Source organism: Calonectris borealis, chromosome 2, assembly GCF_964195595.1.
Source record: "Calonectris borealis chromosome 2, bCalBor7.hap1.2, whole genome shotgun sequence".
In the NCBI taxonomy this organism is placed as follows: Eukaryota; Metazoa; Chordata; class Aves; order Procellariiformes; family Procellariidae; genus Calonectris; species Calonectris borealis.
The window spans coordinates 68,759,630-68,776,225 of NC_134313.1; the positions used below are offsets into that span (position 1 = coordinate 68,759,630).

General features: G+C 40.5%; 1 protein-coding gene across 1 annotated transcript in view; it reads left to right on the plus strand.

Moving 5' to 3' along the window:
- Positions 1-5,710: 5,710 nt before the first annotated feature.
- The window catches only part of AHRR (aryl hydrocarbon receptor repressor), a 68,020-nt gene continuing 57,134 nt past the window's right edge, over positions 5,711-16,596 (plus strand). The window contains exons 1-2 of the mRNA XM_075140683.1: positions 5,711-5,778; positions 12,972-13,153. Coding sequence (XP_074996784.1) covers positions 5,717-5,778; positions 12,972-13,153 — 244 coding nt within the window. The 5' untranslated portion in view covers positions 5,711-5,716. The remainder of the gene's footprint in view (positions 5,779-12,971; positions 13,154-16,596) is intronic.

Genomic DNA, 16,596 nt, shown 5'->3' on the forward strand with positions numbered 1-16,596 from the left:
TGCTGTTCTTCATGATAACCCAAACAGTTTGTGCTCCCGGACTCTGGCTGCGGGGCTCATTTTCCCAGCCTTTAATCATTTTTGTGACCCTTTGCTCCAGTTTCTCTCGAAGTGTGGCTGCTTCTGGACACAGTATTGCATGCTATTTGCAAAGATAATAGGTCCAAAGCCGTTATCATATTTTCTCCTAAAACATGACCGTTCATCAGAAGCAAAGCATTGGGCAGAAACGGGCTAATGGCAATTCATTTAGTGACAGCAGGCAGGTAGATTCCTATTCCGTTGGTTAGCCATGGCGAGTGGAAGTCTTTTTCCAGAGCTGCTGCCTCCCAAGGAAGAAGCAACACAGAATCCTGTGAAAAGCCAGGCTGTACTCCAGCACCATCCCCTTCTTGCTTTGCCCGTGAAGCTGCGCCGCGGTTCTGCGGTGCGGTAGGGATGAGAACACAACTTCCTTCTTCCCAGGCTGCCTCTTCGAAACCTGCGCCGCTTCGAAGCTGTGGTCTGCACAGCCCTTTTATGTAGTTCAGACATTGAATGCGTGGTATGTGATCACATTTGGGCAGGAAATGATTCATAAAATTTAATGAAAGGAGAGATCATTGGATAATGTAATTTGACCTCCTATAGCTACCAAAGCTACCAAATTTTTTTTTTTATGAGTATGCCTGCATTCAGCCCAACTGCTTGTATTTAATTTAAGCATAACTGCTGTTAGGGTAGAGTGTACATTACAGAAAGACATCTAACAGTGGTTTCAAGACAGCAGGATCCATTAAATCCTTTGTAGCTTGCCCCAGTGTTTAAATACTCACAATGTTACAGATTAATGCCTTATTTCTTATTTGGATGTATCTGGCTTCAGCTTCACTTTCTAAGTGCTTGCTGTGTTTCAGATATCTTCCCCATGAAAGTACTTCACTTTACTCAAGTCACCTAATTCTTTTTTCCATGCAAGGCATGTGTACTTTTTTTCGCTTCTTTCCTCACCCTTTCCAATTTCTAACATTATTTGAAAAACACTTACATGGGACCTGTACACGCTGTTCCAGCATCAGTCTCATCGTATCTGTAAACAGAGATAAAATCACTTCACTTAGGTCAGCAACTGCATTAGCTGCCTTTGCAGCAGCTCCTCCCTGGGAGCTCAGGGTATGGATTGTATTCATTTTTCACTTTGATCCCTAATTCCTTTCAAGAATCACTGGCATTTCAGGATGCAGTCCCTATTCAGTAGCAATGACTTGCATTCCCTATTCTGAGATGCTAGCGTTTGCGTTTGGCAATATTAAAATGCATTGTGGATAAACAGAAACAGCCTACCGGGCATGCCAGATTGCTCTATTTCACTATGTCTTCAGCATTATTTACCACTCTTTTAAATTTTTATAACTTTGCAAATGTTATCACCAATGGCTTTGTATTGAACCTTGATGCCTGCAAGATCTTTATAAAAACCTTTCTATTTAGCAGTGATTTCTCAAAGATTAGTCTTTTTTTTTTTTTCATCTGTCTCTTGACAAATTCTTTACTTACTGGAACTGTGCTCTATAATACTTCATGGTAGCTTTTTAAAATCAGAACGTTTGTGCTGCTAAGTTAAATGATTTACTAATACAAATGAATTTCTTTGTCAGCTAGAGTTGATAACTTCTCACTGAGCTAGTTTCCCTCGAAAGAGCATAGAATTCTGCTAAGTGATGTCGTTTGTCTTTCTTATCAGCTTTTCTGCTATTTTCCTTGGGATGGATGTCAGTCTCGCTGTCTGGTGGTTAGCTGGATCATTATGTTTCCCTTCTCTGAAGACTGTCATATAGCAGCTGTCTTTCAGTCCTTTGGATTTCCCCAGTGTTCAGAGGTTCATTATGACTTAATGACAGCAGTGATTAAACGCATCTGACATAAGAAAGTGAATGATCGAGGCCCACACCTGCCCTTTCCCAGCAATTCTGTTCCTTTGACTCCTAGCTATCCTCCTCCTGAAGCTCCTCAAGCTTGTAAGCCCCCTCTTCTGGTGCTGGGGGAGTGGAAGGTTGCAGTTTTGGGTTTGTCTTTGTCCTCCCTCAAACAGGGGCAGAGCACATGAGGACTCTCAAGTGTTACAGAGAGAAAGGGAAAGGAAAGAGCATGATTGTCCTGAGCAGCCAAGTGCTGTCAAACTTCTTCCCGTTTCTCATTCACATCTGAGGCTGGTGGGCTGGTAGGGGACGGAGCCCCCAGCCTCCCGCAGGTGGAGATGGGCCGTTCTGTCCCAGCGGTGGAGAGGAGAGCTCACAGATGATCAGAAAAGGGCATGGTCCAGGCGGGACCATGAATATATGTTCTTCCCCGTTTTTTAAAAGAAAGGTTTTCTTGGTCTATGGTTCTGTGCAGCTCAACATCTTCAAGTGCTGTTTTCAGCCATATTTTTACAACCACTAGCTATGAGCCTTCTGACTTGGTTTTTATTCCCGTACATTCATTCCATCTGCATGGCACTATTGGCATTAGTGGTAGTAGCAGAAGCACCTCTTGGCTGTACGCATATCTAGGACATTGGTCTTCAGTTGCTGAGGCAGTGCTTCATATGATGTTGCTGTGGTAACCCCTTGTCCTAATTCTGTAGAAAGTTCCTGTAGAAAGCCTGAAGAGTGCATGGTTTATTCTTATTTGATGCAAGTGCACGATTCTCCTCCTTTTCAGAGACTAGAAATAAATCTGTGGAACACTCTTACCTTTTATGCAGTTCTAACATACAGCCATCTCCATCTAATAAGCACTGTACACACTTTTTAGACTTCTTTTGTTCATAGTATTCTTCTAAAAAGCATACTATCTTTTCTCTTTAGTGCTGCAACTTGTGAATTTTCCTTTGGGCCTTTATCTTTCTTAACCAGCATTTTACACTTCATAAATTCTGGCTCATATTGTTTGCTATTTATTTCCTGGTTTTCAGTTGTTTGAATACTGAGGTCTTTTAATTTATTTCTATTTGCTGTCACATATTCATCAACTGAACCAGAATGGGTTTTAAAACAAAGTGGTCCTTTTGGGAGATCGAATGAACTCTTAACTTTCAGTTTTCAGTTGAATTATGCTGTCCAAGTCTTTCTCCTCCTTGTAATTTTGCTCATGAAGGCAAGAGAAGGGAAGTCTAGCATGTGACACTGTTTTGAAACATGAACTATGAGTCATAGATTCATATTATGGACGGGAAGGACTCACAACACAAAAGTATTACAATATAAAGAAAATAGCTTTTAATGTAAGGTCTCACAAGAAACTGCAGCAATTCTTTTGGCATCTTCACACCATTTCAGCTTCCGACTGGAGCAGAAAACCCACCAGGGTAGATGAAATCTTAAAAACTGGCAGACTGTCTCAAAAAATGAGCTTGTAGACTAGCCTAACCTAACAAGGTCTTTGAAGGTGGCAAGAAGGCTTTATCTAAGCAAAGTGTGTGAGATAAACAAACTTTCTTAACCTGGAGCAGTATTTATCGCACCATATCTTATGCCTCATAGGCTTTGGCCAAGCAGTTCATCCATCTAATTTCACATGAAATTGTCCCCGTAATAGTGAAAAAAACGGTTTTGTGTATTTCTGGAAGAACTTGATACGTGACACTGCACCAATTGGAGAATGACTGGTGTTTCCACCACCAGCCACAACTGAGAGAAGGCAACTACTGACCTATTTGTCTGACCTCTATACTGTGCATCATTTTAGAATGAATTCTCATGGAAAGAACCATTAATGGCTATGGTTAGTTGTGTAATGGAATAAAAATGGAATGTAGGTTTAGACGATTTTGACAAAGTAACCTGATAGCTTTCTGTTGATACAATAACTGATTTTCCATATGAGGGAATTATGGTAGACCTAATCTATCTGAATTACGCAAAGGATGCTGTGCTGCTGAGGACTAGTAAAGAATTGAAAGGCTTGGGGGAAGGAACTGGGTCAATAAAGCGTGCTGAAAGGAAAATGACTGATGAGGAGGGAAACTACAAGCAGAGTTCCTCAACAGTTTGGAGACAATCATATTTTTACTAAGAAATTTTGTGCAAAACCAAGAGTATACCAATAAACTTAATTGCTTGCACCATCAATACAGAAGAGGATACAATTCTCACACAACAAAAAGGACGTTAATTGTATGAATGGGATGGCCAGGCACTTGGGCACTAAAAGTTAGATTTCCTCCATAAACTGTGCGTTTATTTATTGTAAGTTATACATGAAGACGGAGAACTGTGCATATTAGGTACCACTGGATGGCTGTAAGCCATGAATTTGATAATGGCTATGAAAAAAGAAAATGCAGTCACACAAATATCATGTGAGATAATTCCCATAAAGAATTAATGGTTTGTCAATAAATATGTCTATATATGCATGTATGAAATACTTTTAGACTTTATTAATATGCTGTGCATGATTATGTTTATCCGCGTTTTAGACAGATTGATTGAAATGAGAAAATAAACCCTCCTAAGATGATGGGAAGAATAGAGAGTTTGTAACGTGAGAGGGGAATAAAAGAGTTTGGGTTGTCCTAGAATAGAAAAATGAAGGCTGAATGAAGATATGACTGATATTTAAAAATACACCAATGAGTAAACACAATGGAGGAGGAAGAGCTATTTAAACTAAAAGACAATGTTGGCAGAAGAACAAATGGGCATAAAATGACCATGAACAAATTTAAGCCGGAAGGCGAAAGGTTTCTAGTTATCAGAAAGCTGCCTTTCAATGAAAAGCAAAGCTCCTCTAAACAGTTGTTAAATGAAGTTCGGTAAGTTTATGATTTGCGTTATATGATATAGGTGCCTTCAATAGCATGGGATTTGATTCAGTGACGTAGAAGGGCCTCTTAATTTTACATCTTACACAAAGCAGCAAATACTCTTGAGATGTAATAACCTCTCAGGCAGCATGCACCCACTGTTGAACAGCACACAGCAAGACTAAAATACTCTTTCAGACAGAAAATCAAGAGACTTTGATATTCAGCTAATCTCCGGAAGATTTAAACAGACTGAATGCAAAGACTTGTTTCAGAGCTTGCAATGTCTCCAAGGCTAACATGCTCAAACAGAGCAATAATAAGGTTGTTTTGTCAGAAAATTGTCGCCTCAATCAGCACTGCGATGGGTCCCAGTGCTAACCACAATACTGCGTGTCACTTCTTAAGTGCCAACAGATATACTTTCAGTCTTTAAAAATGAGGATGTGAGGACCTGGAAAAATGCTGATTTGAATAATTGCATCCTACTTATCACAGTGCCAGTAAGGGAAGACAATATTCTTGTGTATTTGAAAAGCTGTGAAATCCTCCCTGCGGAAGATGATGGGTAGTATTATTCATTCTTATTTGTTTAGCTGAATTTAAAAATGAGCCTAGAAGGAAAAAAAATTAATTTTGGATATCGAGTAAACAGGATGTATTTTATACCCATTTTTATACCATGTGTAGTATGCTTAATTTGAAAAAATGAAAATGGAATATAAACATCAATATTCTAATAATATTAAGGTAGGAAATTGGAATAAGCCTTAAGCTTCTATCTTAACTAATGCCACTGTGCTTTTTAGTGTTGTTGAATGCCACACTCAAGGAATAAACATTTTCCTCAGCTGAACTTTCTCGGTGCTGTCATTTTGTACAGCGGCATGAAACACAGAAACCTCTAAACTAAGAAACCTATCCCTTTTGTTTTTCAGCATCAAAACAATGATTCCTCCGGGGGAATGCCTATATGCTGGGAGGAAAAGGAGGAAACCCATTCAGAAACAGTTAAGTATCATATTCATCAGGAGGCATCTCCCTCCGAATGTATGTGCTAGAAATGAGGTGGAAGAAGGAGTCCCTTCCTCCCACGGCCCGCTGACGCAGGAGAGACCTAATCTCTTCCTCTGCCGCGAGGAACCCCTGGTCGGGAGGCTGGCTCTTCACGGGTAAGAGTGGCTGCAGAAAGGATGCCGAGCATGGGTCAAACCGTCCCTACCCATCACTCGGTGTCCCAGGAGGAGGCCAGTGGTGGCTGTGGTGTGTACCGCAGAGCACCTGCCGTGAGGAGCGGAGGGGGACGGCACTTTTTCGTAGGCAGAAGATACTGGTGGACTAAATGTCAGCTGGGCGATGGGCCGGAGGGGTGGCTGCCACCTCCGCGCTTCTGAGTTCCCCGCCGCCTGTTGAAGGAGGCTCTTGAGAAGCTGTGTGTCGAGTGGCACCAGTGCGCTGGCATTGCGCTCCCCCCTTCCCCCTTCCTGGGCTTAGCCTCGCTTGGGGCATCGCTAGGTCCAACCTGTGCGAGCCCGAAAAGTGGGTCAGTTCAGTCAACTGAAAAAGCAGACTGGTGACTCACTTTTGCATAAAGACCAGACCATGTACTATGGGATCACTTTCATTAGGAGAGAAAAGGGAAAGAGGAATTGCATGTGTGAAGGCAAAACAGAAAAAGAAAAAAAACAATGGGAAGTTGTTACTACAAGATGCTTGAAATGAGAGGGAAAAAAGGTTGCTATCACTCAAATGTAAAATGATTTCCAGATGCCATAAACCATGCTGTGAAATGAAGCTTTTTAATATAATCATCCCACGTCTTCTGTGTTACACTTGATTACATGGTTATGAAACACACATTTTTACTGTGTTAAAATTATGAACTAGCACTGGTGGCCTTCACAGACAATTTAAGGATGAGAAGGTAACTAAAATAGATTTCCCTATTTTCAGTTGTTCAGAACTTCTAAAAATAACCCACTTGGCTTAAAATTGTATATATTGGTCTAAAGTCAAAGAGGAGTTTCTGTGAATGTTTGAGTGAAATCTGTTGATTTTGTTTGGATTTTGGAGAGGATTTGCACATGAACCACTTGTTCCCACTTAAAAAAATATTTCTTTTAGTGTAAAATATATCATAGGTGACAATAAACAAAGATAATGAACGTAAGAAAACGATTCTTCCTGGAAAACCTGAGTGTTAAATCCAAAATGTATGTAACATTTCTGCACTACTGTTCAAGTATGGATGTGGATATTTAACTTTATAACTGCATGAGGTATGGAACCACTCCAATACATGAAATTACCTCTGTGCAGAACTGTTTATGGATCGTAACTTTTGTGAGAAAGGAGGGAGAGTTGCCGTTGCTTTGAGAAACATTAAGCTTCATGTCTGGACCGTATATGCTAGCTAGAAGAACTTCTCTCAAAGATGACTTCTAGATAAACGCAATGGTTAAGAAAACTACCGGCTAACAAAGGACGGAAATGTCCTCGTTAGCCTTTTTGAAGTTCTGGCTTCAACAAAATCAGAAGCAAATTCTCACTTACTTTGATGGAAGCAAGTTTTCACCTTGGGAGCCATTGTAAGTAACGCTACCTTGAAAATAGCTTTGCTATGAGATTGCAGTACAGGTACCTGAGCATGAGCTTATCCAGCCAGGACATATACAATTTTGATCAAGAAACTTGGTTTTGATTAAAACAAAGGGAATCACATGCTTTGAATTATTAGACTATTGAGCTCCCGCAATGGAGACGGGATTTTCTATTTATTTTTTCTTTTTCCTGTGGTTGGTTACTTATCACTTGCTGAGGATGATGTCTCAGTTCCTAGCAACATTGGTCTCTTCCTCAAACCTTATCTGTTTGGGGGCTTGGTCTCTGGTAAGCCTTTCCTGTGCTCATTCCCTCACTCAGGGACTTCCTAACTCTGATTAGGAGTTAAAGAGGCTCTGAATGCCCAAGACCGACGGGCTGACAGAGCTCCTTTCACGGTCTCTGTCCTTCAGACCTATAGACCTTACTGACATTTCAGGACTCTGAGGTATCCTTACTGTTATGTTGCCTCAAATAATTTATCTTGAATTTAGAAGGGTAGACATAGCCTATTAATTGAACAGTATATTTAACCATGATTTTGATCCATGTCATACCATTTTTGTTACAGCTTTTTTTCTCTTGTTTGATAGCATAGCACATTTTCCCCCATGGCCTTGTTCTACTTTTCCCCCTGTCATTCTGATAATGAACCATGGTAGATGTTGCCACCTGTTCTGGCAGAGGTATTTGTTCAGTTGAAAAACTAATTTTTCACAGGAAAAAAAGTTGATGGGAATTCTTTGGCCAGTCCTAATAATGATTCCTCTCTTTTTTCCACTAATAGCCTCTAGAAATTTAACTTTCTCTTGACAAAGGAATAAGTGAGCTCAGGTGCCAGTCTGAGCAGGATACTTGGATTTCTGTAGGGATTAATGGATTAGTCCTTTTGAAGGCCAGGATTCAAAAGACAGAGGAGCAGTTTTCCCCTTTGCAGAACAACTGGGACGTTCATGTCTACCCATACTCAGTGTATCCCAGGAGGCCAACTCTCTGCCTCTCCATCAGCTTTTTGTGACCAGGCTGTCAAGCCAGGTGATGATCCTGCAGCTGGCTCTTAATTCAGGATGTCACAGAATGATATTGCTCACTACTTCCGTGGTTTTTCAGGCACAGAAATTCTATTCTGAGGTAGTTTTACAGAATAGTGATGAAAATGTATGAAGAAGCTCTACAAGAGAATGCAGAGACCCACAAGACTGTGGAAGAATGTGTGGGAAAACTTGTTTTACTAGGAAGACCTAATATGTTTCAGTCGTCTTCTCTACACAGAACTAGGAGAGACTATCTTCATTAGGTTGCCATTCTTCACACAATACATTGGGTTTAAGTTCTACTTTTATACATGCAAATAAATAAAAAACTCTAGCTGTTGTCCTTTTGCCCCAGAAAGCTTCCAAACAAGCCCCATTAAATGTGGTCTACACTAAAGAATTTTGGCTTTTATGGAACCAGTTCAAACACCTGGAGCTTGAACTGATTGAAAAATTTCCATCAGATATGCTTTGCAGCCAGAGAACTGGAGTTTTGACTAAAGGAAATATTTTCTACCAAGTGTTTGTTTCCTGTGGAAACCTAACATTTTACTGGTAATTCAAGCATGTGAAAACTAAAGAGATCTTGTTTTTAACCTCAAACTAAAATCACTGTGCTGAAATTAATACTTACACTAGAAATGCTAAGGCAACACTTCAGGACAGTTACCATTTGAGAGCTTCAGCCACTTCTTCGTCTCAAACCCTGGCATCTTGTAAAACTCTCTCCCCTCACAAAACATTTCTTGTAATGTTTTACAGCTCTTTAAAGGCAAGCTACAGCTGCCTTAGCTCTGCGTGTATCTATAACTGCTCCAAACTGCCCGCTTCAGCCAGGACGGTACCAGTGCCAGGGTAAACAGAGACCTCAGGAGGTGCAGCTCTCTCCTGCTTCCTAGTTCTCATTTTAAGGCCCTCTGTGGCATAGCCCCTCCTCTTACTTGGTATCACACTATCCCACCTCTCATCTGCTCTGCCAGTGTCATGTCTTCTTGACCATTAATTCTGCTTTCGCCTTTCCTTACTGTGAAAACCCAGAAGAGGTAGAAGGTGGCAAAGGGCCCCCTTTCCTTCACACAGCTTTCTCTCAGGTGGTCCTTTTTGCTCCTAGGAGATGGTGAACATCTGCACATATACAGCTGGCCCTGGACCTCATCTCTGCCAGGATACCCATGCAGTGCCCAAGCACAGCTCAGTGGTTGTGGGTGCTGGTCAGCAGGTTCATGATAATCATCTTGCTGTTACTTTGCACTTAGCCTATCTGTTGCATCTCATGGTCTCTCTTCCCTTCCCCTTCTTACTGAAAGCTTGCAGTCATAGTAAATGATTAGATTTTTCTCAGTTTAGATCACCTGCTGGTTTAACACTTCATCATCCTTCGAAAACTTACTCAGAGTGAACTTTTCGTTACAGGGTAGGGCTCCCTCAGAAGGTAGCGAACATCAGACAGAGCTGTAGCTGCAGGAAATTCCTCTGCAAGCTCACCAAACTGGTTTGCAGTAGTGGTGGCCTGCGTGTCATGGGCACACTGAATCATGAAAGCGCAAACGGCTCAATGCCTTACGTACCACTGAACAGAAAATGTTCTCTGCACCAGCTCCCACACTCAGTTCCTACCAAACAGGGACTGGTGATATGGGTCTTGTACAGGTACAAGTACTTGTTACTGCAGAGCAGAATTTGAATGGTTTAACAATGCAAAGAGGGAAATGCCAGCTTTATTGTTTTAATTACATTTGCTACTTCATTGTAGTAGTGTTGTATGAAAAGCAGAGTAAAAGAGTGCGTGCTATGTCTCTGTTTAGACCTGACTTACGCAGTTTGAGAATCCCTGGTTTAACGCAAACAAAACAAGCACCATCTACTTACAGCTCAAAATAAGGGCTAGAATTTCCATTTACCTCAAAACAGCCCACTGAAGAATTTCCCTGCCTGCCCTTTTCTGTTTGTGGATAGCTACCCTAGCCTTTCCATGACACTTGCATTGTTTTAAATCGCATCCACTTGGCACCCAATTGCCATTTACATCAAACCCCTGTTTGGATTCACTCCCTCACTAAATCATTTCCTTGAGTTTTCAGGAAGACTCTGTCCTGAACTTTCTCCTTAGTCTTTTTACACCATTCCTTGCAATCTCCAGAAGACTATTCCTTACGCTCAGTACAAATGCAGTCCATATAATTGCCTCAAACCATACCTCGCTGGCATAGAGCAGTCACTATTTTACATGGTAAATAGGCTTGAACAATTTCTATTTCTATTCCATGTTAGTCTTGACAATTTTTACCCCTTGAACTCACTAGTCTAATTTTCCTTATTGGAATTAATTTTTTCCATCTTAAATTGCTTCCTTGCTTCAGCTGGGTTGTCAGATACAAAAAGCAATTAGTAAAAGCTTATGTTCTTTAGTTTCTACTGAACTATAGGCTATAGTCCCACAAAATTACTACTCTCCACAGGTCAGACATCCTTTTGGTGTCATGAGGATGGCTGAGCTTCAGGGTGTACTCCAAAAAATTAGTGCCCAATATGGACACTAACTCTGGAAAAGTAAAAAAAGAGTATTCCTTCTTTGTTGATTGCATTATTTGTTGTATAATTGCTCTCTCCAATAGAGGAAAGTATCTTATTCATCCCAATCCACAAAATCTCCCCCATGTCTTTGAAAGCAACTCATTGTGTTATCGAAGGGCCACATACCAGTTGTGGTAATTTTGAATTTGAAAAAGCAGGAATTAAATGTTTTCACTGACAGTTACCTCAAACATTTTTTCATTCATTCTGTCCATCAGTGTTATCCTGTTACAATGAACTGAAGGCTCGCAAAAGTAGCAATGAATTTTTCATACCTGATTTGGTTTAAGAGGTTTTCAATTAGCAGCAAAGTCAGCTATCACGTGCACAAGACATTGATTTTTTTTTTTACTAATTCCTAAACACAACACTATTTTTTTTTTAATCACAGTTACAATGATAAATTAAGATTGCACCTATAAGAGGGGAACACGCAAATGTTGCAATTTAACCCTTTAACCACCTTGTGAAATACTAATGCTCAAAATATTAAATTATGATTGAAAAATATAGTAAATGTGTGGACCGTGGAAATGCAGTAGTAAAGTGCTACAAATAATTAGTTTTACTCTGATTCTTCACTGGAGCACCAGCTAAGCTACGCAAGATTATGATTCTCGCCTTCAGTTAGGTGAAAGTGGAAACTGTTAGCACACCTGTCTTTTCCTTACCTACCATTTCCCATTCTTCAGTGTTTTTCCATCTTTTTCTCCTTGATTTTTCTCTCAATGTCTCTTATTCTGGAGAAGGTGCTTCAGGAGGAAAGTGGCGATGTGCTACAGTAAGAACTTGAACGCGGGCATTACGAGAGCGAGTGGAGGACCAGCAGGCACAGCACTAAGTCCCCTGGGCGATGCTAGCTCAGCTATAGCACTGGGCTCCCTCTGAGATCATGGATCCGCGTAGTTTATGGCTCCAGTGGCCTGTGGCTCATTCCTGGGTAACGCATTGACTACTGCTGGATCCAGCAATGGATGTCTGCTGGAGATAATCACCTTCTCAAACTTACCTCTCAGGTCTTCTTGCTTAATTGACAAATCTGTGCTTCAGCACTGACCATTCCTCGCTGTCATGCTGGAAATCAGGTTTCCATGACTGTGTGCAAGTGCACCAGTTTTTCCTTTTCTCCCTTGTGAAAACAGCATCTTACATGCTCTGTGAGAAGAATATCAGCAGACACCCCAAAACTGAGCTTCCTCATTTGTGATGTATTTCATCTTAATGCATTTTCACAATAGCTTTTCTGAGACATCTGGTCCTGTTCACTGCATGAGAGGGACATGAAATGGGGATGGGCTAGGAGTGCTTGGCTTAGAAATCCAAGTAACATTAGTTTTTATGTTTTGGGAGGAATACAAATGTGCTTAAGAGAGAAACCAAATTCTTATCTTTGTTATTAATGACGTAGAAAGGTAAATGTGAGAATGTTCACAGGATTTTTGAGCTTGAGGAAAGAACATCTTTTCACCTTGCTTCCCGTACTTTTTAAAATCATGTCTAAAGACAGGCTCTTTTCTAAATTATCTCCTGACCCACAGGTTAACTTTGAGTCATTAGATGGAGGGCACCAAGATGCTTTGAATGAATACAGTGATTATTGAATGGGTTCATGCATTAGTCATGGTAATTTTCCTCTGCTGTTCTGACCCTCATTTGTACAACATCATAGATAAGAAATCATTTTTCCTGGTATTCACTAAAACATGAAGATAGTGCCCATTCCCCTAAGGTGAGAGGGTCCTGAGTAAGTGGTATCAGTTCTTCATCTGTTTTTCACTGGGCAGATGTGAAAAGAGAGGCCAATGTCCATGTCTTTGCACAATGGCAAATGCAGAATGGTAAATCTCTTTTTGGCAGGGGATAAAAACTTCAAAGGTTTTCACAGAAGCTAGGTTAAATATGCCAGTTATCAACTAATTGCAGACAACGTCTCAGTCTCCAGGTGTGCTATCTGGAGGTAAAACAGGTAATCGAAAATGTGTTCTCCACCACAGAAGGCCTGCAATCGGGAATGAAAAATCGAATCCTTCGAAGAGACACAGGGACCGTCTGAATGCGGAACTGGACCATCTGGCCAGCCTCCTGCCGTTTCCACCTGACATCATATCGAAGCTGGACAAACTGTCCGTCTTGCGCCTCAGTGTCAGCTATCTCCGAGTCAAAAGTTTCTTTCAAGGTAGGTCCCTTTAAGATATCAATATCCCATTAAAAGTCTCCCTCTAATTTATTGCTGCTTTGAACTAATCCTGAGTAAAATTAACAAGTAGCATTATTCCGATAAAGGAGGGAAAAAAAGATCTACTATTGAACTTATTTTGTGCATGGGATGTTGTGTTGGAAATTTTGTGCATTTCCTCCTATGCCGTTTGTGTGTTTTTCACCAAATAACGGGATAACCCCCACCCTTCCTCAGCAGGCTTTAGGAAACGGGAAAACATGACTGTAAAATCCCTAAACTGGCAAAGAGGCTTGGGGCAGATGTAATACCTGTAGATACTTTGAACTCCCTTTTTGAAGCTATTATCGTGCCTGTTTGCAGTGCCTGTTTAAATACGATGTGAAAGTCAAGCAACTACCTTCCTACCTGTGTTTGCTGTATGCCAAGAGGAAATGGGCTTGCTTGAAAGGCCAGAAAGATCACTTTCTTTCAGGATAAGTGACATCTAAGTTTAAAGTGCTGACTGAAGCTGTAGTAGGCTGCGCTTTGGTTTTGTAGCTGTCTGGCACACTGCACAATGAAAGCCAAATGTGCATGTTCAGATGTACATAATAAGAATTATTCTAAATTTGCAGACAGTCTTAGTTTCTTCTGTTGTTGAAGAGTTCACAAGAGCAAAATCCGGATTAGGGATTTAACAATGAAAATCCTCTCTACAGTTGTTTAAAAAAAAAAAAGCAAAAAAAAAAAAAAGCCTATTTGAAGGAGTATAATTGACCAAAACTTATAGGTGGACTGCAGAGATTTTTTTAGGGACATTATTTTTCTTTTACTGCTCTTTACCGCTCCTTCCTGTTACTATTCCTTATAATGCACAGTGCGTACAAGGGAGCCCCATTTTTTTCTTTGTTTGTTTTGACTGAAGAATGATACCTGTTGGTTGGTTTCTTGCTTTTTAAAATCTATTTTAACATATATAAAACACATGCCAGAAGAGGCTTTGGCAAACCGTAGGGCATTTTACAAGCTGACATCAGATTACAGATGGTGATGTTACTGATAGCAGGAGCCTCCCATGTCAACTGTGGCAGCTGGTTGCCCAGCCTCCAGCATCCTGCGGTTTACAGAGTGCCTCTCTTTCCCTTTGAACACATACCTGAGTGTTACGGCTCCTTCCTCTGAGCTTTACTTTCTTGGTTTCTCTTGGATTCACAAGCAATAAGCCGTCTTCAGCTGCCTTTACTACTCTTCTGCCAGAGTTTCTAAGATTCATTGTCTCCCTTTTTTAAGGGGATGGGATAAAAGGAAAACAAGTAAAGCCAGACTTCATTCCTCTGAAATGTTCCATGTTTTGAGAGATTTCATTTAATTTAATCCCCAAATTACCTAATTGAACACATAGTCTGTGTTCCCTTCATTCTTATTTTTAAATGTTTACATCATGAAACTAAGGTTACAGAAAGCATTGTTTATAGTAAAGGAAGGAAACTACACGCCATTTCAAGACAAGAGAGCAGGCTGGAGCTTCAGAAGGGTGGAGTGGAGGAGAGGTGAGCTGTGGAAACAGATTTGGGTGAGGAATGGGTGCTAATGTTTGGGTAAGAGCAGGAGCTGCAGCCTCAGCTTCATGGCACGTCACGATCTACTTCCTTGTAGTTGTGGAGGAATAAGACAGAAACTTTGGTAAGAAGTCACCTAAAAAAAACAAAATAAAAATATCCATCCCAGTATTTCGATCTTTGTTGTGATGAAAGAGGACAGAAGAGCAGAAATGGCTTGTTTGTGGCTTTGTAAATCAAAGGATGGTACTAAGTTGTGAGCTGTTATAACCACTGTGAGGACAGAGAACAGACCAGTGGCAAACAGAGATGTTATAAAATTGGATAAAAAAAAAACGTATCTGGAGAAACTGACCTAGCAAATCCGTACTAATTCACTCATGGAAAATTAATCCAGAGGAACTGATGTTCAATAGAAGAGAGAAACCTGGAAAAGAGAACATAAAAACAATAATCGAAGAGGGACAGTGGTCAGCAAATTGTTCTATGCTTGTAATACGATATGTTGACATAAACAAGAAAGCCAAGTGTGGATTTTGGTCTGTTTGCCCAGAGGCAGCATGTCACTACACAGGAAGGTTATAATCCCTCTCTGCATGAGACCAGCATGACTCCATCTGGAACACAGCTTTCTGTTGTGGGCATCTCCTGGTCACAAGGGCATTAGTACATATTAAGGGGTTTGGAATAAACACAGGCAAGAAGTGACTACAAAGTTGGATGGACAAAAAAAAAAAAAGAGTGAAATTAGCTCAAATGTGTACAATTTATATGCTTCGGCTGTTTGTCTTCGTAGGAGAGAAAGACAAGAAGGGAAGGAATTGCTTAGGATATTTTAGAGTGGCACAGTGGAGGACCCAAGGATTGATGATGAGCAAGCTGAAATTTGTCTTGAATATCGAGCAAAACATATCTGTAATGAGTTCTGTTCAGCTCTCCAATATTCCTAAAATTGATGCAGTGGAGCTTCAAGACATTCAAAATTGCGATCTATGACACACAGGCATGTGCATCTTTCATTTAAGAGACTGTTCTGTGAGTTTTAAGGAAGTTAAGCTTAAATTCCATGTTTTTAAAAAGTGCTGGTAAGAATGCTGTTTGCCATTTTTTTAAAAACCATGAATAGTGCTATTTGGCACATAAGTTCATATATGACATTGCAGATTCAACCCATAACAGTTGAGCAATTCCCTTGATAATTGTAATTACACACCTTTAACAGTCCCAGAGGTTTCTAGACATACTCATTTGCTTACCACTAGGTGTCCTTTCAGTAGCTACTCTGCAATACTCGGTGTGTAGCACAAATGTTGTATTTATAAAGATCAATAGCCAATTAAAGGACATGGAGTGACCTCACCATATTGATTTCAAGTATGAAAATCATTTTGCAGAGAATTAGGTATTATGGGATAAAGAATATTCATCAGTCATTTATTCCCTCTTCGGTGACCATTACGGGTTAGTACCTTGAAGCGTATGGCCAGTTCATCTTAGTTAAGTTGTTTACGCAAAGGCCTGGTTCCTTTCCAAAATTTAGATCTGGTTGTTGAGACACATTTTTCTAGTATTCACTTTAACGGTCACTATGGTGGATTCCCTCTCTCATTCTTAGAAATGCTTTCCTTTGGCTTCAGAACAATTCTTCTGTTACTTGGTTTACAGTCTTCGTATCTCCGTTATCAGTTGGCAGTGGCTCTATTAACAGCCCCACTCCCCCCAAGCTATATGCATTTATTAATTTTGCATTTTCCTGATAAGCACTTCAAAATGGCTTGCAGCAGTAACCTTCCAATCTCACCAGATCTCTTGTGTAAAGCAGTGTGGATCTAAACCAGTACTTAGACTGAGAGACAGCAACTGCTAAGAGGAAGCTGTGCCGGTCATTTGGCCCTGACAAAA